This window comes from Penaeus japonicus, unplaced genomic scaffold, assembly GCF_977035675.1.
Source record: "Penaeus japonicus unplaced genomic scaffold, GWHDUDI00000001_assembly GWHDUDI00000010, whole genome shotgun sequence".
In the NCBI taxonomy this organism is placed as follows: Eukaryota; Metazoa; Arthropoda; class Malacostraca; order Decapoda; family Penaeidae; genus Penaeus; species Penaeus japonicus.
The window spans coordinates 25,228,658-25,252,134 of NW_028234412.1; the positions used below are offsets into that span (position 1 = coordinate 25,228,658).

At 46.9% G+C, this 23,477-nt stretch overlaps 1 protein-coding gene across 5 annotated transcripts in view; it reads left to right on the plus strand.

The window, feature by feature from the left end:
* fus (epithelial splicing regulatory protein fusilli) overlaps positions 1-23,477 on the plus strand; it is a 149,362-nt gene that overhangs the window by 60,379 nt on the left and 65,506 nt on the right. For all 5 annotated transcript variants that reach the window (XM_043009187.2, XM_086541082.1, XM_043009183.2 and 2 more), the window contains exon 4: positions 2,421-2,510. In XM_043009187.2, the coding sequence (XP_042865121.1) occupies positions 2,421-2,510 (90 nt within the window). The remainder of the gene's footprint in view (positions 1-2,420; positions 2,511-23,477) is intronic.

Genomic DNA, 23,477 nt, shown 5'->3' on the forward strand with positions numbered 1-23,477 from the left:
CTCCAGCCCAAGCTGAGGTAGTTCATAGTACAGTCGCAACCTCAGCGCCAACCACCTTCTTTAGCGACCACCTGTTGCTCTTTCTGCTACGGCAGATTCGGGAATGAAAAGTTAATATACGTTACATTATATGGAATTGCAAGGAGAGAGAGAATAATTGCGTGTTGTGGTTTCACGGTACATCCGAAAGACCAAGAGTGGATAGGAGGGGATTCCAGGCACTGATGATCTGGTTGGATAAGATCCACGTCAGCTTGTTTACATCCGAGATCTGTTTACCGATCAAGAGCCAAAGCCCCAAGGCTGGGGACTTTGTTAAAGTTGCAGGAAGTTGTATTATGTGTTGAATGTTCACGGCAGCTGTCAAGCAATTACCGCATGCGGAAGGGCGGTCAGGTCAGCGCTCGCGGGTAGGGTGCGGCGGAGACGTGCATGCAGGTGCTTCGGGAGATCGAGGGATAGAAACTTTGACTCTTCGAGATAATCGGGGAGTGAGCGCGGCGAGTGAGCTGGCGAGGCCTGATCCAGGTCACTTATCAAGACCGCCGTTCCTCAGTCAACAAACCTGAAATTGCGCTTCACCGGCGGGCCAGCCGTCGCTTGGACGATGATGGTCTTTTTGTGTCTGAAGAGAGAGATACGATGCAGGTAAATGCAACACCGTCATTAGCAACCGGCACTTGCAAGGCTATCTGGACGCCAGCTAGGAAGGCGCTGGTATGCCTGGAGCCTCAGCCCAAAACCTGTATGGTCACTTCTTCCTCGGCCTCCCTCGTCCTGCGCGCGGATCGGCTTCGCTCGCGCTCGTCACCCTTGCTTTGTGTCATGAGCGTCCTGCGCCCAAGCCGTCGCCACGGCCCGAGAGAGCCTTTAGGAATCGAATGTCGTATCGAAGGGAGATGCTGTCGCTATCTTTGTCGAAACAGGCTCGCTTGAGATGATACTGCGAGGCGGGTCAAGTATGGGCTCTTGTCCCCCTGGTCTCCAAGCTGCGTGCTTTGGGTCCGCCAAGTTCTTTCTCTCTCTCACCTGTTTTTTTTCCTTCTCTTCTGTTTATTTCAACTATGTATCTTGTTATTTCGTTTTCTCCATATATTATGCTGGGATTTGTTGCTGTGTTTTGTCGGAGAGAAGAATAAAAGTTAGTAGTTTACTAACTGATGGAATGAAATGGGATTTTTTGTTACTGTATAACTTACTGTGAAAAAAAAGAAAAAAATGCAAAGCTCATATTATGTCGTCCATGTGATGTGGTTTTAGTTTGTTTTTTGTTTTTTATTCTTTTCTTTGTTCGGTCTTGTCTATGGTGATTTTGATTCCTGTTTCTTCTTTCCATTTCATGTGTAAAAGAACTCAATAGACGATTCGCCCTCTATAGTCCAAGTGCTGACATTCTTCGGCCAGGATCGGTGGATTAATACAGCCAAACTGGCTTTTCTGCCGACCCAAAAAACTGGCTCTTCTCTTCCCCCCCTCCGGGTTGCTGCACCCACGCAACATAGCAGTAGCTGAAACCCTCTCCCCATAGTTCGTTTTAATTAACGATGGTTATCATTCCATGTTTTCTACTTCTGTGTGCGGGGGGGGAGGGTCATTGGTTTTCGTCGTACGCTGTCGTTGCAAGACCTATATGTTGCAATTCTAATTGGCCGGACATCGCCTCGACCGTATGCAATGCTGTGTGTGTCGGAGGCGAGGCGAAGGGGTCACTGTTACTAGGGCCGGGTGAGCGAGCGAGCGAGAGGCCAGTGAACCACAGGCGACGAGTGGTTGTTGTGGCGTTGTCATGGCAACCGGCGGCAAGGTATACTCAGATCACTTGGTCTCATTTGCATACGGAAATTATTTCTTGATGATGATGGCCCCGTGCTTCGAGAGGTACGAGGCACTCCTGTTTTCTTTCTTTTTTTGCTTCCTGCCTTTTGTAAGAGGGAATAATGAAGTTTTTTTTTTTTTTTTAATAAATCGTTAACTATCCTTCGTAACGTGGATTCGACCCCTCCCACTCTAGATAACAAGTGGTTTAGGTCTTTTGGTTTTACTTTTCATTTTATCTATTATTTATGTATTTACTTATTTATTTATTTGAGTGGGGCGATGGTGTTGAGCAGAGATGCGTTTCTTAGACGAGATGGAACCCGAGGCAGATTTTAATCAAGAGAGGACAAGATATTGAATAGGTATTGAAAAATGATTTGTAACATCGGCTAGAGTCGCGGTTACATCATCTTTACTTAACGTCTTTGGTATGCATAGCGTATGGTGGCAGTATATGATAGCGCGTCTTGAGAGTGTGGAATGGAATGTTGTGTGGAAAGGCCTTATTTTTGGTGTGTTGTTTTTTGCTGTGTCTGTGTGTGTGTTCAATAATGATCAAAAATCAAATCTCAGTGATTTTTTTCCTTAACTCAGTCTTTCAGTCCTCGACCTGGAATCCGAAGAAGAGGAAGAACTGGCCACTCGCTCAGTCAGAGATATGAGCAAGATTCTCGCCCGTATGGTCGCTGACGGTAAGTACCATTTTGCTTTGTATTGCATGTAGTATAGTCTATTGAACATACTCGGAAGAAAAAAAACGAAAAAGAGTTTAGGTTTTAATTGTACGAGCGCTTCTGTTTAGATGACATATGTTTCTGAAATGAACAGCAATGACTTGGTGAGAAAGTTCTGTTCGTGTTTAACGGACTTACGTCGGGTAGCGTCGTGTCTTGACTGCGTTATCCGACGGCATTGGACTTTGAGATGACATGCATACGCTGTGTCTTGAATAAATATCTCTGCCAAAGATTAATCGAAGTCGTGGTGTCGCTGTGACCCTCGTCGGCTCAGCCAAATATAGTGAATATGTATAGCCAGTTACAGTAAAGGTAAAAGGAATTATCATCTTTTGAAACCGGTTGATATAAGTATTGTTCGATTGAGGAAAGATTACTTTGGTATTTTGTAGAATCATCACTGCAGTAAAAAAAAGAGAGAAGACCTGCGACATACGCGAAAAACCTGTTTGTTTACACATCCCGAGTCGTACGTAGCGGCGGCGGTGCGTGCGGTCGCTGTCCTGATGAACTTCCGGCCAAGATTTCCCCGTCGGAACCCCGTTTGTGTGGCGCAGAACCCCGATACAGCGCGCCGATGATTACGGCTGAACCTTCGATAAACTTAAGTGGAATTCGCTGCCCGTAGTTCGAATTTCGAGTCGCTTTCAGATGGAATGCTGGATCTTGAGGTTGGCTTGATTTGTTGAATGACGCTGTTTTGATGGTAGATCGTAATGTGTCATTAATTTACTTTTAAAATATTGTTCTTATTATTGTGTGAGGTATCATAAGCCTGCCTTGTGTGTGTGGAAAAATGACGATATTTCGATCGTTCTTTCTCCTTGCGGTCAACCTGTAGCTCTCCTGGCATTGTCATCAGACGTTATTTTTATCGACTGTCGTTTTTTACTGCGTTCTTTTATGACATGTGTGACGCAGAGAACGCTATAAGTTCCCCATAAAGCGGGGCCAATCACACAGTTCCGTCGGTGTTTGTCTCGTCACCTTTGCTACCACAAGCGCAGAAAAGTATTTCACGAAGACGTATTATAATTAGAGGGTGATTATGTTCCCTTCCTCTTTGCCCCGCCCCCCCCTCACCCCCACACTCCAATCCCCCCTTCTTTTCTCTTCCCTCCCTCCCTCCCTCCCTCTCTCCCCGCCCTTCCTCCGCCCTCACTATTATCGCCGAAACCTGGACTCTGTAGGGGTTTATTATGACAAATGGCAGCGGGAGCGGTATGGTAGCTCTTCGTTTTTGAAGCTTCTCCCTTTTCGTAATTCTCCCTCCCCCCTCTTTTATCATCCCCTACCCCTCTCTTACCACCCCCTTCCCCTTCTCTTGCCACCCCCTTCCCCTTCTCTTACCACCCCCTTCCTCTTCTGTAACGAAACTGAAGGATTTTTTTCGGTGGTCGAAGAAAGGCAGCGTCTTCGGTAATTACTCGTGAGGTGTGCTGGGAAAATGGTCTCCCCCCACCCCCCTCCTTCCCCCTCCTTCTATCCTCCTTCCCCCCTCCTTCCATCCTCCTCCCCCCCTCCTTCCATCCTCCTCCTCCCCTCCTTCCATCCTCCTTCCATCCTCCTCCCCCCCTCCTTCCATCCTCCTTCCTCCCCCTCCTATTCCGACGTTACACCTGATCTATTCGAAGGAAAAAAAAGTTCTGGAGTTTAGTAGGTTTGGTTTGAGATGATTGTCAAGTTTGGATCTCGACTTTGCGAGGAAGAGAAGGGATGGAGAGAGAGAGAAAGAGAGAAGTGCTTTGGGTGATTTTAATGCTGCCATAAGGATGTATCCATAGATAGTGAGGGTTTTCTCTATATCTTCCTCCTCCTCCTCCTCCTCCCTCAATTTCTTCTCCTCCTAGTGATGATAACAATAGTAATGGTAATGAGAATAATAAGTTACATAACGATAAGGGATAATTATAATATGAATGATGATGAATGATGATAGATATCAGTGTAATAATGATGATGATAATGATAAAGGACAATGATATGAATTATTGATACGAATGTAAATAATAATGATAATGACAACAAAAATTATAATAGTGAAAATGATAAAATAAAAAAAAGATATATATGGAAACTCACGTCCCGGGATTGCCACGTAACCGCAAAGTGTAGTGTTTTCCGGCGGTCTTGTCCAGTCAAGTCGTATTCTTGGCGTTAAACTCGTGTAGCATTCTGTCGCGGCGCCTTGTTTGTTTCGAAGAAATGGGTGGCGAGTTGCGTTTGCGTGCGGGCGTGCTTGGAGATTGGGGTGGGGGATGTTTAGGTGGACCTGTATGGATGCTTGAGTCTTATGAGCACGTAGAAGGGGTTTTATTTATCTAAATGTGTGTATGTATGTATGTATGTTTATGTATGTTTGTGTATGTGTGTGTTCTAAGAGTGCCCGTGTGCATGCGTGCATGAAGAGGTCTGTTTGCGTGTGTAACTCGGAAGGACATGGGAAGTGGTCGGTTGACTCGGATGAAAAAAATGGGGAATTTATGAAGAAAAAGGCTTTCGCTTCAGTCCTTTGAGGGAGGGGAAGGAGGGAGAGAAGGAGGAGGGAAGAGGGAGAAAAAGAGAGGAAGGGTTTTATAGATCAAAAAGAGAAGAGGAAGAGTGAAGTGTAAATATATCCGTTGAAATTTGATATTTGATGTCTCTCCCTATTCTATTACTTTTTTTATACCAAGATCCATTTAAGTTTATATTTGTTCTTACTTCTGCTCCACTACTTTATAAAAAAAAGATATAATTTTGTAGATCTCTTCCATCTTCAGAGCTATCATACTTAACTCATACAAGCACTGCCTCCCCCCCCTCCCCCTTCTCCCGCACGTGATTCAGATTATTATTGTGCCATTACTGACAAGGCAACAAGCGATTAAAGGCGCTGTCAGTCAAACGAATAACGAGGATGATTATTGTTATTCAATGTCGATTCACGAATTTGCACGGCGATTTATCCCGGCGTAATTGTGCTCGATAGAGGTGCGGGCGGGCGGGCGGGCGGGCACTCCAGGTTGTCCTTCGGCCATTGGTTGCACCTGCGGCCAGCGAGCGAGGCGTTCCATTCAGGGCGGGCTTCGTTCCCACCCGTCCGAACCGTCGGCGCGGCTCCGGATTGCCCGTGCGGTTTTCTGACCACTTATTTAAATCATCGGGCGTTTTATGCGTTTTTTTTTCGGATTCGGGCGTGTGGTTGGGAGGAAGGTACAATTGGAGTTATTACTTTTAGTATTATTACTTTTATTATTATTATTTTTATATACATAAAGGGATTTGAAGTCTTGAAGGAAAAGAGGCATAGTGAGCCAAGTCGTCCGAGCAAGGATTCGGACGTTGGCCAAACGAGTGAAGGTCGCCAGGCGCTGCGAGCAACTATGTATGGCGGCGGCGGCGGGGTCGACGGAACGTTTCTTTAGCCGTGTTTCCTCCGGCCTCTCCGGGTCCAGGCATGGGTGGGGGTCGGGAAGGGGGAGGAGTGGCCTGTCCAGTCCATATCTCTAGGGCATGGTGGCTATGGACGTGTAGGGGGAGAGAGACGGAGTGGCAGTCATGCTACTGCTGTTTTGTGTCCTGTAATCCGCTGGGGTTTAAGGTTAGGGCTGTTGCAGGTGTCGAGGGACGCCTGTTAGGGTGGGAGTTCGGGACGGATATTTGTAGAGATACAAGCGGGCTGTCGGGGATAACCTTGTCCTTGCCCCAGGGAGACATTACCCCGGAGGTAGGCTACACAAGGGAGAACATTTCGTCACGTCCTGATTTTTCGAGATTTCGCCACACATGCACACGCCTCGATGGGGTGGGGGAGAGGGGGGAGGAGTATTACCACATACTTTCCAGAAAATAGGCCTATGCGGTTATGTCCCCGCGACTTGACTAGGGTGAGCGGAGGGAAGACGGAGGTAAAGGAAGAAGGGGGGAGGGGGAGGGAGAAGGAGAGAGGGTGGGGGGGAGGTGGGGATTAAAAGGACCTTGGAAGACTCGGCCTAACTGCCAGCACGCCGCACCTGACGCGAGGGAACTCACTTTCGTTTTCAGTGTCCGTCAAGTCCGCCGACTAGATCCGGAGCCTTGCCGACACCAGTTTACGGTTTGGTTTTTAATCTATGAAGAAGATGTATTATTGTATATGCTTATAGAAGTATATGTAAATATGTAAATGTATGTGAGAGAGAGAGAGGTGTATAGGTGTATAGATGAATATATATAGGTAGATAGATATAGATGTTATGATTATATATACGTATATAAATATATATGTGAACGTTACAAGGGTTTGTGGTTTGTTAGAGTGTGTAGCCATTAGGTAGCACCGCCGAATCCTTTTAAGACGTGATGATCGAGCTGGATGCCTTCTTAACGCGCTTCGAAGTGCTCTCGGACGCGATTTAACGAGCTCGAAAGAACCGCCAACGTGTTTGTTGCCACAGGGAAGAGCCAGGATGCGGAACGGGGGGGGGGGGGAAGAAAGAGGGGAGAAGGGAAGGGAGGAAGGGGGTGGTCGGGCACAGGAAGAAAGCTTAATGGAAGAGGAGACCAGTTGTTTACTCTCTATGGTGGGCTCGGCTGTGGCCAACAGAGCGTTTAATTAAAGAGCGAAAAAAAACTGTTTGGTATTTTGCTATCACGAAGGACGGGGTATGTACGAATGCATGACTTATTTGTTTATATCCGTCTAGCTCTCTATCTATCTGTTTCTATAAAGGATTTTTCTTTCCGGATTCAGAACTTAAGCCCTTACTAACCATTCTCCCAGACGGCATTAATAAGAAAAAAACCGATAAGTCATAGAAGAAGGAGGAGGAGAAGATGGAGATGATAATGGAGAAAGTAGCTGTAGGCATAGTAACAGAAGCAAAAAAAAAAAGAAAAAAGAAAAAAAAGGTGAACTAATCCTCTTCCTTTCATAATGTAATGAGGGTTATCATGACGAGACTATTTTTTCGCAAGGCTTATTTCATATTTCGTTTTATCATATTTATTTAACTATTTACTTGTTTGTTTATTTATTTTTTATTTATTTTTGTTGAAGAATGTGAGCATTTGCGGGCTATTTGCTTGAGAAAGTTGTTTATGATAACTTAGCCGCCGATGTAATAATCCGATGCTTTTGGTCAAGTGCTTCTAGTTGCCTTCCTAGTCTCTTTTTCTAGCCTTGGAGGTAAGCGTAGAAGCAGGATACAGCGAAGTCGAAAGAAGAGGTAATCATAATAATAAAAGACACACACAGAAGGCGAATAAGAGGAAGATCAACAGGATACGTTTTTTTTCCCTTAAGACGGCCGAGAAGGAATTCGTCTTGACCGAAAGGAAGCAGCGACGTCCTGTGTGCGAGGAGGACTTTGAGGAGAGCATGGGTTTATGACGTGGTTAATGGTGGTGTGTTTTGTGTTGAATGTATTTACCTAAAGCGTATTTTCTTATTTTGTTATCGTCAAAGATGAGGTGTCATTTCTCTTGTTCCTAGTCAGCCTTTTCTGAAAGATTAGGTATCTCTCTCTCTCTCTCTCTCTCTCTCTCTCTCTCTCTCTCTCTCTCTCTCTCTCTCTCTCTCTCTCCTTTCTTCTTTTTATCTTTTTGAAAGGAAGGAAAGGGTACAGCTAGAGGGAAGGCGAGACCGACATGTACCTCTAGGCGAACAAAATGAGCCCATGCTTGACTTCATTATTGGTTGAAGTCAAACGAAACCATTTCCACTTCCCACTTACCCCCAACCTTCCACCTCAAGCCCCCACCCCACCCTACACCCCCGCCCCCATCCCTTCGGTATAGGCCTCGGGGTGTCTTGGGCGGGGATAGGTTCAGAAAGAAGAGAAAAGGGAAGAATTGAAGGAAGGAGAGAAAGTAGGAATGGAGAGAAATGGGAAAGTGTGTTAGTAGTAGGCTCCTTTCTCCTTATTTCTCCTTTCTCTCCTTATTTCTCCTTTTTCTCTCTTCATTCCTCCTCTTTCTCTCCCCCTTCATCCTCTTTCTCCTCATTCCTCCTCATTCCTCATCTCCCACCCCTCCTCTTTCCTTCTCTTCCTCTACCTCTTTCCCCTCCAGTCCAGCACACTTAACTTGTCCCAGAGCCAGTGACCCTAAGACTGAACTCCCACTCGGAGGTCTAGGAAGGGCGGAAGAGGAAACAGGAATTGAGGAAGAAAGGAACAGGAAGAGAGGGGGAGGGGGTGGAGAGGAAGAGAAGGGGGGGGGGGTGGAGATAGGGGAGAGATGAAGAATAAGGGGGGAGGGGGGAGGTTGCAAGAGAGAAAGGAAGGATAAAAGGGGGAAGTAGGGGAGGGGAGAAAAAGGGGCCGATTAAGAATTAGCTGTTGTAATGTGGACGGTAGGGTCCCTATAGTAGGAACGTTAGAGGGGGTTAGACGGGGGAAGGGGGAGTTTAGACTGAGGGGAAGGGGGCTTTAGAGAAGATGTATGTTCATTCGTCGATTGAGGTGTGTCGAGCGCAAGGTAGCATTACTGTGATTTCAGGAGAGAGAATTGGGTAGACAGAGTACGGAGTCGGTTTGTGTGTTAGTGTGTATGGAGAGCTCTCTCGTTCGTTCGTTCGTTCCTTCGTTCCTTCCTTCTAGCCCTGTTTTTCTCTAATTTCTCTCTCTATCTTTATCAGTCCACCTCTTACTTGCGTTTCTGCTTGTGTTATCACTCGGATCCTGCTTTTTTTTTCTCTCTCTCTCCCAATCCTCTTCGAGTCTTCCAACCCTCCCCTAATCCCCTTCCTTCTTCACCTAAGACCCCCCCCCGTCCCCCCGTAAAGCCTATCCGCCCAGTGCCTAGCTTTGCGGCGGCGACAGCGGCGGCTCCCCCTCCTCTTCCTCCTCCTCGGCGCTGTGTGAACTCCGGTTAAGCTGCAATAAAGCGGTTAGTGCTCCCTTAGCCGTAGTCGAGGATGGTTATGCTGAGGTGGCGCGCTTAATGTATGTTTCTTTTCCGTCCTTTTTTTTCTTTCTCGGTTCTTGTCTACTGCTCTCTTTATAAGTCTTCTCTTTTTATTATATCTTTTCTCGTTTTCTTTTCTTACCTTTGGCTTTTATTTTGGTTTCGTTTATATTTATATATATATATATCTTTCTCATCCTTTTATTCTCTCTCCTCTTCATTCTTTTCTCTTAGTTTTCTGTTATCTATTTATATTTGTATATGTTCTTTGCTGGTTATTGTAGATGGATTGAACAAAGTTACGTAATGAATGAAGCTTTGAGAATAGAAAAAAAATAATGAGAATCAAGATTTTTCTTCAATGAAGGGAAGAGAGGGGAAGTCTCTCTCCCTTGTCGTGAGGGGAAAAAAGAACGCGATTCAGTCGTCAAATCCCACAGGAAATATAGCGTTTAATGCCTGTATTACGGGAGAATCTGTGGACATTTATTTCCGAGAAGGTTCGATCTTTTTTTTTTTCTTCTTTTTTTTGTGTTGGTGAGGAGAGGGGGGAGGGATGGAGTGAGGGAGGAGAGGGAGAAGGTGAGGGAGTAGTAAGTATCGGAAGAGAAGAAGGAAAAGGATTGTAGGAGGAGGAGGGGGAGGAGCAGAAGCAGGAGGAGGAGGAGGAGGACAGAAGGAGCTACCAAGAAAATTTGGCCCGCGAGTGCAAGTCACGCTGGAGGTGGCTCCTTCCGGCACGATAGCCCCCTCCCCCTCTCCTTCCCCTTCCCCCTCCCCCTCCCCTTCGCCTCCTCCCTCTCTCCCTTTTCTCCCCTCCCATTCCCCCGCTCCCCTTCCCGCCGCCATCCCCTTCCCACGTCGCGTTTCACCCGCATCGAAGTGGAAAGCCGTAGAGGAGGAGGAGTTAATAGAAATTAAGGAAAAAGAAGTGGAGGGGAAGAAGAAAGTAGGAGTAGGAGTAGGATTAAGGAATGAAGTGAAAGTAGAAGGAGGAGGATGAATAGAAGAAGAGAGTAGAAAGTGTAGGAAAATGAGAATGAAGAGAAAAAGGATTATGGAGGAGAAGGAGGTTAAGGAGAAGAATAGGGAAAGGGAAAATGAGAATGAGTAGTAATAATAGTAGTAGGAGGAGGGAGGAATGGGAGGAGAATCTGGCGGTGAGAAACGATGACGAATTAAGACGGAAATCCCAATAAGAATAGGGGGAGGGGGAGAGGGGGGGAGGAGGTGCAACAGGAGGTGAAATTTGAAAGGAAGGAGAATGTGGGGAAGGGAGGGGGGGAGCTGGGGGGAGGAGGGGGGTTACAGTCAATTAAAGTTAATGATAGATGTTAGAAAGACAAGTCGCGTCGGAATGAGCGCGAAGTTTGCACCCCCCCCCCCAACTCTCCTCCCTCTATCCCCTTGCCACATACACACCCTTTCTTACCTGTGGGTGTGCGGGCTGTCCCATGGGCGATGGGCGCTGTCACCCGTGGAGGCCGTGGGATGGTAGAAAGAGATGAAGAGGGAGGAAAAGAAGAAGAAGAAGAAGAAATGTGATTGGAATAACTAAATTTATTATGTTCTTTTGTCAAATAATCCTGCAAGCGATCTGAAGGATAGGATTCATCCAACCTCTTTTTTTCACATTCCTCTCCACATCTCTCGACTCTCTTTTTCCCTATTCTTCTTCCTTCCCCTACTTCCTCTCCCTTTCCCTCCCTTTCCCATCCTCTATCCCTCCACCACCTTCCTCTCCCACTGTCCTTCCACCACCTTCCTCTCCCCCTAATCCTTCCCCCACCTTCCTCTCCCCCAATCCTTCCCCCACCTTCCTCTCCCCCTAATCCTTCCCCCACCTTCCTCTCCCCCTAATCCTTCCCCCACCTTCCTCTCCTACTAATCCTTCCCCCACCTTCCTCTCCCACTGTCCTTCCCCCACCTTCCTCTCCCACTGTCCTTCCCCCACCTTCCTCTCCCCCTAATCCTTCCCCCACCTTCCTCTCCTCCAATCCTTCCCCCTATCCTTCCCCCACCTCCCTTGAAGCCTGGTCACCTGGACGGAACCCGAGCCTACAGTACAGAAAGAAAGGGGTTCTGCTCCGCCAGCCAAGCACGCAGCCCTTCTTCTCATTACCCTGGTGCTTGACCCCGTGGCGCCCGGTGGCCATCGCGCCCCCTTGCTCTTACCCCTTCCTCTTACCCCTTCGCTCGCTCTTTCCCTCTTTTTCTCTCCCTTTTTTTCTTTCTCTTCTTTTATTTTTTCTTTCTTTCTTTTTTTCTTTCTTTCTTTCTTTTTTTCTCTCTCTCTCTCTCTCTCTCTCTCTCTCTCTCTCTCTCTCTCTCTCTCTCTCTCTCTCTCTCTCTCTCTCATCATCTCTCTCCAAATGTTTGAATTCTTGAGCTGCTTTTTTCCCAGCCTGGACCCAATTTCAGAACATGTTAGTACGCGTTTTGGTGTCAGTGACCGAAGAGCGAATTAGACACATACTAATATATATATATATATATATATATTATATATATATATATATATTATATATTATATATATATATATATATTATATATATTATATATATTTGTCTGTGTTTGTTAAAAAATGTTTTGCTGTTTCTCTTGGGCATCTGTCGGCTCGATTGAAATAATTACAGAAGGCGTGGATCATGATAAGCAGTCCAGAGAACATGATATGCGATTGTATCACAAAGATTACCTAATGTTACGTAAAGATCGAGTGAAGGTTTCGACTTCTTCTGCGTTGTGAGTAAATCTGTGTTCAAAGAAGAGAATGTTCGATTCAGCTTTGAGTTTCGTATTTATCTATCGCTCGAGCTACATCACGATATTTAATGGGAAGAGCCGAGAGGTTGAGTGGGGACAATGGCGAGAGATCTTATCGCGCGTCTTCTTTCTCTCTTTTTTTTATTTTTTGTTGTAATCTCGTATCATCGATATTTTTTCCTCTTGTCTGAAATAAGAGGAAGAAAAGGAAGAAAACAACTAGTGGGATTTTGTGTACTTGTGAACATGTATAGACACGTACAAGCACACGTACAAGCACACGTACAGAGACACGCGCGCGCGCACATGCACACACACACACACACACACACACACACACACACACACACACACACACACACACACACACACACACACACAAAGGATTCTCAGTGATCTACAAGAGAGCTTAGACGGCATTACAAGCACCTTCTTCTCCTCCTCCTTCCTCCCCATTAATCTCCCCCGAAAGATTCTTCTGAGACTCTTGCGCTCAAGAAAAGCCGTTATAATCATTGGTCTCTTATGTCGAAGCCTGTCTCCTTTTTTTCCTTTTTTCACCTTCATATTTCTAAATCTTTATTCATATATTTTTTTCTGTCTCTTTTATTCTCTCGATTTTTTTTATCTCTTTATTTTTTTTCTTGCGTTCGATTTTTAAAGTCTTTTATTTTCTTTTTCTTCTCCCCCCCTCAATTTTTTAAGCTTCCACCTCTATATTTTTCTTTTCTTTACTCTTTTTCTTCATCTCTTCCCGCTCGATTTGAGGTGTTACTTCTCAAAACTTGGGGTTTCCTTTTCGAGTGTCATTCTCGCGTCATCTGGCTCGTCCTCGACCAGCTGGCGTGAGGTTTTGGCGACGGGGCTTGTGGGGTTGCCTTGGGGTTGCCTTCCGTAAGCGGTCGTTCGTTGGCTTTGCTGGTTTGAGGTGGATGGACGGATGGATTTTGGTGGGGGTGGGTTGGGTTGGGTTAGTGGGTTGTCGAGTGGGTTGGTGGGTTGTGGTAGGTGGGGATTGGCTCGAGTGGGTTGGTCGGTTGTTTTAGGTTGTTCATTTGGGTTGTTCATTTGGATGGATGGGTTAGGTTAGGTGAGTGGGTGCGTCGGTAGATAGATAGATAGATGATGAGATAGATGGGTAGGTTGAATGGATGAGTAAAAGGGTAGGTAGGTAAGGTTAAGGGTTTAGATAAAGTTACCTAAAATCCGTTGCTCTTTTTTTAACTCTTTTTTTTGTCAGGTTTTGGTGCGTTTTTTTCGTTCAAGTGTTTTTTTTTTTCATAGATTTATATATACACTTGCGTATTCTACTAGAAAAAAGATAGACGTAGAAATAGATCGATCTTGTATTTCATCTTGAACCAATTAGATGGAAAGCAAACAAGAAAATAATCCGTTCAGTATAATCAGTTGAATAAACTAATTAGTCGCCCCACCTTAGGCATTCATATCTATACCGAGTTCGAATAATAAAAGCTGGAACCTTACCTGTCCAAGGGAAAGGAGTGGTCCTGTGTGCACCTGACTCGGGACTGTAATTAGGTCGATTTTTATTGACCTGTCGTGACCTGAGGCTTCAGACGCGCCTGTCACAAGTCGGGTTTACTGATCGGAGAGATTGATAGAAAAGGAATAACAGGATTCTTCACGGTTGATAGTGGAGGAGTGAACGAGATTATGATTAAATAACATGAAAAATGTCTTTATCGTTGTGATTGGGAGCCTCGTATATGCTTACGTTTACTTAGAGCTCAGACACGTAAACATTGAAATTGATTATCCTTTGAAATTTACCACCATGATAAAAAAACTGATTATATCAATCAACTCCTTTATCCTTTATATTCCAAGCAAGTGAAAATCGGACAAAAGTCTTCTAAACAACAGGCAAGGGAACAAGCCCGCCCACCCGTGCACCCACTTACCCATCCACTCACCCACCCATCCACTCACCCACCTAACCATCCACCCACCTACCTACCTACCTACGTACCCATCCACCCACCCACCTAACCCCCCACCCTCCCACCCACCTACACACACAACCACCCACCTAAACACCCAACCATCCACCTACCCAAACACCCATCCTCCGACCTACCCACCTACCCGAACCCTCTGACCGCGGTGCCTTTGACTGCCCCTACTTGACCTAATGCAAATGGGAGGCTCTTAAAAAACCGCGCGAGGTGTTAGAGATGTTGGGAAGGATCGTGTAGTTAGTAGCGGCCGCGAGGTTTGTTTGTAGATGATTCTGGTGGCGGCGTAGGCGGTGGTTGGGGTGTGGGTGGGTGGGTGGGGGGCAGGGGTTATGATTTATGGGCGCGGGTTGTGTTTTAAGGGGATGTGGGAGGTGGGCATTGGGGTTAGTGGCGTGGTGGTTTATGGATAGAAATAGATGGGTTGATAGATCGATAGATACGTTGTATTTTTTTTTCTTCTGTTGCTGATGCTGCCTCTAGGTAAGGTTGCGATGCTGGAAGAAGACACTGCACTTGATGTCGTTTTTTTACCTTAATTTTACGCCTACGTGTCTACGTGCGTATATGCTCATCTTGCGGACGCACCGGAGCATGACCAATCAACCTAAACAAGAATGAGCCAAACAATCCATTTGCATAGCGTGCCGTTCAACAACAGAGGAATGCAGAATCGTAATGATCTTATTGCAGAACCTGGAGACCTCCGGGTTCAAGAACGTTGCCTGTGACTCACTCACTTACTCACTCACTCCCCTGCCAGTCATTACGTCATTCGGGCTTGAACCTCTATTAGCTGGCCGCGCTGTCATTACGGGCCCGATGCTAATGGATTAATTTCGAACTCGTGTGCAATCAGCCTCGTGCAAGCCAGGTGGAAGGGGTGGGAGAGGTGGAGGAGGGGGTTTCGAAGAAGAGGAGACTAGGAAGAAGAGAGAGACGCGGCGGTGCGCGGTGGTCGCGGTGTCTCGAATGTTTTAGAGATTTCGGTTTTGTTTCGTTTGCTTATTAGGCTCCGCGGGTGACGTCTGTGGGGGACGCCTTGGCTCAGGAATTTTCTTCGTTGAAGTTCGGGACTTTCGTTCTAAGAAGGTTAATGTGCGCAGATTTCAATATTTTGCACTACGGATATATTTTCTTGTTTGTTTGTTTTTATACTGGACCCTCGCGATAATTCCATAGACATTAAAGCGTATTTTTTTACCCAACCTTTCGAAACCTCCCCGCGTCTCTTTGGTCAGACAAACAGCGATGTTGCCGCCTGACCTTTTTTTTCCTCTCTTAGGACGATGACCCTATCCGAGGGTCGACCTTGCCTCGATTGAGAGTCACGTGACGTCGCGCTCTTTGGTGTTGCAACGCTGGAAATCATTTTGCAGGATGACTCTTATTTCTTACTATTTCAACGGATGTTTTAATTCTCATTGTTTTCATTTTCTTGTTCGCTTTGAACTGGTTTGGGGATGATGTTCGTGTGTCTTTTTGTTCTTGTTATATACGTGATTAAAGGATTTAAAAGTAATTACTCCTCTGGAGAGACAGACAGACAGGGTGATGAAGAAGGGAAGAGAGAGACAGTATAATATTGATAAAGAGACAGACAGACAGACAGACAGACAGACGATAATAATGATGAGAGAAAGAGACAGAGACGGTGATGGAGAGAGAGAGAACAAAGGAGGGAGCGAGTCAGCCAGCTAGCAAGCTAGCCCGAGTCCACTGTAGTCACATGATTGTACCTGCCCCGGGCGCCCTAGTGCTACTTGGTACCCTCCGTGCTGTTCTTGGTACAACACCCACCCGTCCTGGCGTCTGCTACCCACCTCAACCACTGCCCTCGAAGCCGTTTTATCGATGGCCGTGTAGATGCCCACCTCTCTATCTATCTATCTATCTCCCTCTCTCCCCCTCTCCTCCCTCATCTCTCCCCCTCTCCTCCCTCATCTCTCCCCCTCTCCTCCTCCATCTCTCTCTTACCGCTCTCTCTCCTCTCTCTTCTCCTCTCTCTCCCCTCTTTGTCTCCGCCTCCCTCTTCCCCCTCTCCTCCACTACCTTCCCCTCCACCACCTCCCCCGTCCCCCTCTTCCACCTGCTTTCATTTTTTTGTCTTAAAGAACGAAGGGGTAGGGGGTCGCGCCTGTGTCCCGTTAAGAAAATTCATACCGGCTGTGGTGTTTTTGAGCGTCTGTCCGCCCATCCGTCGCATGTTCGTATGTTTGTCTGTCTGTCTGTCTGTCTTTGACTTCGGGATGACTTCGAGAGCCTTTTGTAAATCACTGATTTCGATGTAATATGAGATATTACGAGCGGGTAATGACTGAGTTCTCGGTATTTGTCTTTCGTCGACTCATTGGTCTTTTTTATAAAAGGTCTATATTCGCGTGTGTGGGTGGGTGAGGGGGTGGAAGTGTGTGTGTGGGGGGGGCGGGGTAAGGGAGAGAAAGAAATGCTGGCGAATCTGAGATGCAGTTAACCAGTATCATCTGTTATCATCCTCATCGCCGTTACCATTCTCATCCTCGTCGCCGTCATCAACAGTATCCTTGTTATTATCCTCTTCTGCTTCCTCGTCTCAATCGTTATTTTCCTCCTCCTCCTGATTATCATCACCGTCCCTATGTTCATCATCATCATCATCATCATCATCTCCCTTCTTCTCACCACCCCCATCTGCTCTGCTTTCCTGCCTTCCCCGCTCGGAATGCACGACCCGTCGGCTATCGGGGCTATCGGGGCGGGCATGATGTAATGGCACGGCTCTCGGTGCATCGCGCTGCTCCAGATACTCCCCCGGTCGCCCGCTTCTCAAAAGGCGCTCGGGCTGTCGTCGTATTTCACCTCGTGCCACGGAATTTTTAGACGTCTTTTCTTTTCTTTTCTTTTTTTCCCCCTTTAATGTTTCGGGATTTTATCGCGGTTTATATCATGCGGATCCGAAATTATTTTTATACCGCCGCGGGCCGAGCCGGTCACGACACTCCGCTTGTCTATCGGGGAAAGGTCACGAGCACCCGATAAAGTTTTTGGAGGAAAGCGAATGAAGGAGGAGGAGGAGGAGGAAGAGAAAGGAGACGGGAATGGAGTGGGGGGAGAAGAAAGGGGAGAGGAGGGAAGGAAGGAATGGCGATAAAAGAGGAGGAGGGGAAATGGAAGGAAGGATAGGAAAAGAAGGAAGAGGAGTAATGGGTGAGAAAATAGAGGAGGATAGAGAAGAGGAGGACGGGGGAAGAGGAAGAGGAGGAGACACTATACACGTACATATCTGTGCAGAATTCGAGCGTGTTAAGAGGTCGTGACGGCTCGGGGAGATTGAGACGTAATTTGTAGTGGTTTCACAGGGGTGCACGCGTGAAAAAATCTGTTCGCATGTAGTGGGTGTTGTCAAGAAAAAAAAGGAGGGGGTGAAGCAGGAGATAGAAGATGGGTGGGGGGGGCTAGAGGGAGAGATGGCATGAGTAAAAGAAGAAATTTAAATAGGTCACGAAGGGATGAAGGGAAAGAATTGTAAGAAGGGAAATGGGAAGTGAGGGATAAGCTGCTTCACCGTTGCATATTTTCCAGTCTCCTCCACCCCTTTGCCACGAACCCGCTGTCTCGCTCTCCTGCTCTGTACCCTCCATTCCCTATCTACCCCTTCCCTTTATCCCAACCCCCAGACTTCTTCCCTTCCTATTACCATCCTCCCCCCTAAAACCCAACCCTCTAACCCTTATACCCCCCTTGCCACCCCTCCCCCCATCCCAAATCCCCGTTATAGTTGCCTGACTGGGGTGGCTGGTGCATGCCCCGCTCTTTGTGTCCTGCTGCCTGCCTCCCCGGTGCCTGACGACCCGCTCATGCAGGGCTGTGTGGGATGCATGACCTCAGAGATTTTCGTTTTGTTTTTATGACTTTTCTTTTTCTCTGTTTTGTTTTGGTCACGTGTTTGGTGGGTCCCCGCGTGGGAGCTGCTTGTTTTGACAGCAGTGGGTTGGCTTTTATCTTGAGTGCTGCTGCTCTTGTCTTTCTGCCTTGTGCTTTTGGACTTTATGGATTTTCTTATCTTTTATTTTCGTTTAACTCTCGGAATTGAAATTGCAGTTTGGCTAATGGGTTGGGAGGAGATAATTTATTCTTTACCATCTTTAATTACTACTGCTGCTTCTGCTGCTACAACTACTACTACTATTACTACTACTATTACTACTACTATTACTACTACTACTACCACCACTACCCATTGTATTTAAAGAAATATTTTTTTTAAATCTGAATTAGAAAATCTACTATTTCTATCATTACCATTATTATTTTGTTATTCATTTTCCGACAACTTTTATGTTAATATGATAATGAGCCCCATTCATTACCAAGCCGTTTATAATGGTCAGCCGCATGCTACTTAGCTCCGAAAAAAAACATGCAAAGCTAAATGAGTGAGGATGTATTGCAGGGGCCATTAACACACATCCGCGTCAAGTTTAAGGGGGTTTATGAGCTCGCCGTCTCTGTGAAAGCTCGACCCGAAGTGCAAGCCCGTCCAGCGTCGGCAAAGCTTCTTTCACTTATAATTGTTATTGTTATTGTGGTTGTTGTCTTCATCTTGTTACTGTTATGACTGCTGCTGTTATTTTTGTTCCTTCGTAATTAGCATTATTGTTATGATGATGATCATATTTTGTTAATGGTATTGTTATTATAGTTATTGGTTTTTTGTCTTGTTATTTTTATCACTGTTACTATTGTTAAGTTTAGGATAAGGATTTATATCAGTATTTACATCGATTGCATTACTTCAGTGAGTTGGCGCCATCATTGAGCGTTTTGTTTGTGGTTAAGATGAATTCATTCTTTTAAAATGTTCTGCATTTTGTTTGCCTTTGATTCGGTGATATTGCCGTTATAGTAATTATTTATTGTATTATTATCAAAAAGTGTGTTTTATTATTAGCAGCGTTGGTCTTGGCTTCATGTTCGTTTGTTTTCTTACTTCGGTTCGGTTGACTTGTTCGTTTGTTCTGAGTTGTCTTTGTTGTATTTGCGGTTACGGGAGAGGCTGCGGTGTATTTGCGGGCGAGTAGGTGGGTGGTTGGTGACCCGTGCCTTCTTTGTGGAAGCCTGTTTGGCCATTTGGAAAAGAAAATCATGCAGAATGATGATCATGACCTCACTTTGACTGCTCCATGACTCCCGCGACCTTACTCGACCTTCTCGTGACCTTCCCGTTCACCTCCTCTGTCCTTTTGCTGTTTTACATACACATATACTTACTCGTACACGCATATTCACACTTGCAGAGCGAGCGAGCGAGCGAGAGAGCATGCATGGGAGGTCTTTGTACGCATCTCTCTCTCTCTCATCTGGTGTAGCTTCTAGTGCCTAACGGTCTTGGGTCATTCCTTGTGATGACCATCTTAGAGACACCAAGTCTTAGCTTGACTGCGCCTTCCTTAATATTTGGTCCACGCTTGTATGCGCTGTCTCTCTCTCTCTCTCTCTCTCTCTCTCTCTCTCTCTCTCTCTCTCTCTCTCTCTCTCTCTCTCTCTCTCTCTCTCTCTCTCTCTCTTTCTCTCTCTCTCTCTCTCTCTCTCTCTCTCTCTCTCTCTCTCTCTCTCTCTCTCTCTCTCTCTCTCTCTCTCTCTCTTTCTCTCTCTCTCTCTCTCTGTCGTGCAAATTTAGAATTAATTCAGAGTTGGATTAAATTTAAAACCGAAATTTGGCTCTGGAGCTGAAGTCAAATACAAAATCGAAATAAGCATTTTTTTTTTTTTTACGAACCCCGGTAATCGGGCGGATTCCAGGCGGTAGATGTAAGACCCGATGCGAATGGATAGCGAATACGAATGAGGCTGAAATACGAATACGATTATGAATACGAATGAGGCCGAAATACAAATACGATTATGAATACGAATGAGGCTGAAACGGGCTTTTTCACCTGCTGCGCGACCGGCATCGACCCATCACAAGTACCCGAGGCGAAGGAAGCAAGTATACTCAATGACCCTTGACTGTCCTTCCGTGATTCTTTGCGATGTCGGTAAACCAGCGTGTCCAGAGTCTTTCTTTTTTTTTCTTTCTTTCTTTTTTGCCAATGGGATGTTCATTGTATAGCGTCGACACGGCGATTTTCTTTTATCGCCGAGAGCAAAGAAAAGGAAGGAGGGAAAGAGAAAAAACTTGACTTGGTGGGTTTCTAAGGGTGGTTTCATCTTGAGTACGTCTTTGCAAGCTCGCTTTTCTCTCTCTCCCTCTCTCTCTCTCTCTCTCTCTCTCTCTCTCTCTCTCTCTCTCTCTCTCTCTCTCTCTCTCTCTCTCTCTCTCTTGGTATTTTGTATTGCTTAATACTCAGCTTATATATGGGGGAAATAATTGTTATATCTAAGAAAAAAGAAAGTACGGTCCTGTTTCACTGCGGTCGTTCAGCTCTCGAGGTTCGCTTCCTTCCTTGTCGCCGTTGCTGAGGTTCGCTTCCTTCCTTGTCGCCGTTGCTGAGAGGTTCGAGTGATAGTCGAGGCATTGTTAGCGCGGCGTTGTTTGCTTATGCATGGCGGCCTCGGTTGTTCCTGGAAATCGAGAGCGCCCCGGGCGACGCGACGTCTACATGGTAGACAGGCGGGATGGGTAGGGACGATGTTGGCGGCGTTCATGAGGAAGGGGTATGTTGGCGATTTGTTTGGTGAGGATGTTCGGTGCGTTTGATTGGCCAGTCTGAAGCTGAAATACCCAACGTGTCTGTAAGGAGGCTTGTAGCACGCAGGATGTTTGTGACTGCGAGCCGGAGTGGACTATGGCGTGGGGGAGACGGGCGGCGGGTGCGGAGAATCCTGCGGCGGGGATTTCTCACGGCAGGATGCCTAATTCCTTCACATCCTCCATTGCTACTCGCTTTACGTTGAGATCCTTCGAGGCGAGTGGCCGTATGTCTTGGTCTGGGTGGCAGCGGGGATCGCCCTTACGCCCGGATGGCATAGAGAGCATTATCCGCCAGCAGGGTGTAGTGCCCCAGGAGCCCTTGAGTGAAGACCGCGCAACTTGGCCTCCGGCGCGCTCGTCTCGGGCTCTCGCCATTCGGGTTCTTGCGGCAGAAGAACATCCCAGGAAATGCACTCCGAATCTATCCCCCGAACGCCCGAGAACGGAGCTCGGTGGCGGGGGAGCATCGGCGCAGTGGAGAGAGGCTTACTCGCGGCTGGGCATCTGTCCACGTCTCGGCCGTCCGTCGGTCTTGTTCCCGTGTTCTGATGATCGTTTCGGCTGGAGCGGGTTTTTTCTTACCCCCCTCCTCCTTTTTCTTCCTTTACGCTTTTCCCCCTTCTCCTCCCTTCTTTTTTTACTTCATTCTTCCCCCTTTCGACTCTTACTCTTGTCTTCCTCCTCCTCCTATCTCCGCATTCCTATAAATGAAAAAATACAAGAGAAAATAGTTCCTTCTAGCCTCTCGACCTCTCGGAATTTCAGTGTCGGTGAGAAAGCACGAACGAACTAACGAACGAACGAACGAACGGCAGCCATGGACGGGAAGATGTAGATCAGGCGAGGTTTCCGCTAGGGGGAAATCGTAGGTTTACTTTCCAAGGCTCCGGCCAGGTCGATTGTCTTGTTTGGGGGCGGGGGAGGTGGGGGGGGAGGGGAGGGAGATGTAATAACGTCTTTTTTCGCTGTGTATATGTAATTAGCTGGTCGGGAAGTGGTGAAAGTTTTGTCATCGTCTCTAGATCCGAGGTTGTGGGTACGACATGGCGCGTATCCTTGCTCTGTGTGTTTGTTTATCTTCCATTTACTGTCTCTGTCTCTCTCACTGACTCTCTCTCTCTCCTCTCCTCTCTCTCTCTCTCCTCTTCTCTCTCTCTCCTCTCTCTCTCTCTCTCCTCTCTCTCTCTCTCTCTCTCTCTCTCTCTCTCTCTCTCCCTCTCTCTCTCTCTCCCTCTCTCTCTCTCTCCTCTCTCCTCCTCTCCTCTCCTCTCCTCTCCTCCCCCTCTCTCGATTTATTTTATCATGTGTTTAAGTCTCCCTCCCCTCCCCTCTCCTCCCCTCCCCCCTCCGAAGCTGGTTTTTGGCGTCCGACTGCTGGGATTCCGAAGCAGGGGGAAGGAGATATGAGGGAGGAGGAGTAGGAGGAGGTGGAGACGAGGAAGGAGGGTGAAGAGGGAGGAAAGGAAGAAGAGGGGGGAAAGGGGGAAGGGTGAAATAAGATAAAGGGAGAAAAAAGAAATGAGGGAGGAAGAGGGAAAGAGGGAGAATAGAAAGGCGAGGGGGGCAGGGGGAAGAAAGGGAAAGGGGAAGGGAGGAGGGAGAAATAGAGAAAACAGGATGTCCCAGTAGCTTCTCTTTCCTCTCCCTCTCCACTCCTCTCCTCTCTCCATTGTAACGTGATTACCAAACATAGTGCCGCATGGACGCGTTTCTCTTGCATTTTTTTTTTTTTTTATTACTTTTACGTCACATGAATCAGATATTCAACGTCGATTCAAGTTAAACTATTGTCATGATTACTGCAAGTCACCCGAAGGTCAAGAAGCCGAGAGCATTTTCATTCACGACCAAGCAGGGAGAGTGCGCGCCTTGCCCCCCCCCCAACCCAAGCGACACCGTCTTCGAGGTTGAAGTCTTTAGGATGGGGGGGTAGGGGGGGAGTCGTGGCGGTTCCTTGCAGCCTGGCGGGGAGAGGAGACTCCAACGCGGCGCTAAATAGTGATCTTGCTCTTGTTTAGTTTTTTTTTGGGGAGGAGGAGGAGAAGAAAGAGAAGGAGAGGGATGTTAGAAACAGCATTGGGTAGAGAGGAAGATTAAGATAAGCAGTTTCTCTCCCTCTCCTTCTCCTTCTCCCTCTCTCTCTCCCTATTCTTATTCCTCTCCCTCCCTCCCTCTCTCACGTCTCCATCTTACTCTTTTTATTTCACTTATGCCTTCCACTCATGATTGGATTCCTTGATTTGCGTACTTCTGCCTCCACCGTCATCTCCTCCACAATTGTCTCCTCCACAATTGTCTCCTCCACCGTCATCTCCTCACCTAGTGCCTCCTCCACTGTTGTCAGCACCAGGCATCATCGCCTCCACCCAGCTCCACCTTCACACGTCGCCGGCACCATCACCAGCACCACAAGCGGCGGACGGTGGGTGTAACAGAAGAGGATCGGCAGGTTCCACCCGACCAACGGGTTTCTAGCACGTTGACTTGCGCTGTGGAACCGCTCACCCCAGCACCTCTTCCCCCCACCCCATCTCACCCTTCATTTTCCCCCTTTTCCCCTTTTAATTCCTCCTCTTCCTCTTCTTGCTGTGGACTCACTTCATTTCGGATATTCTTATCTATTTTGTCCA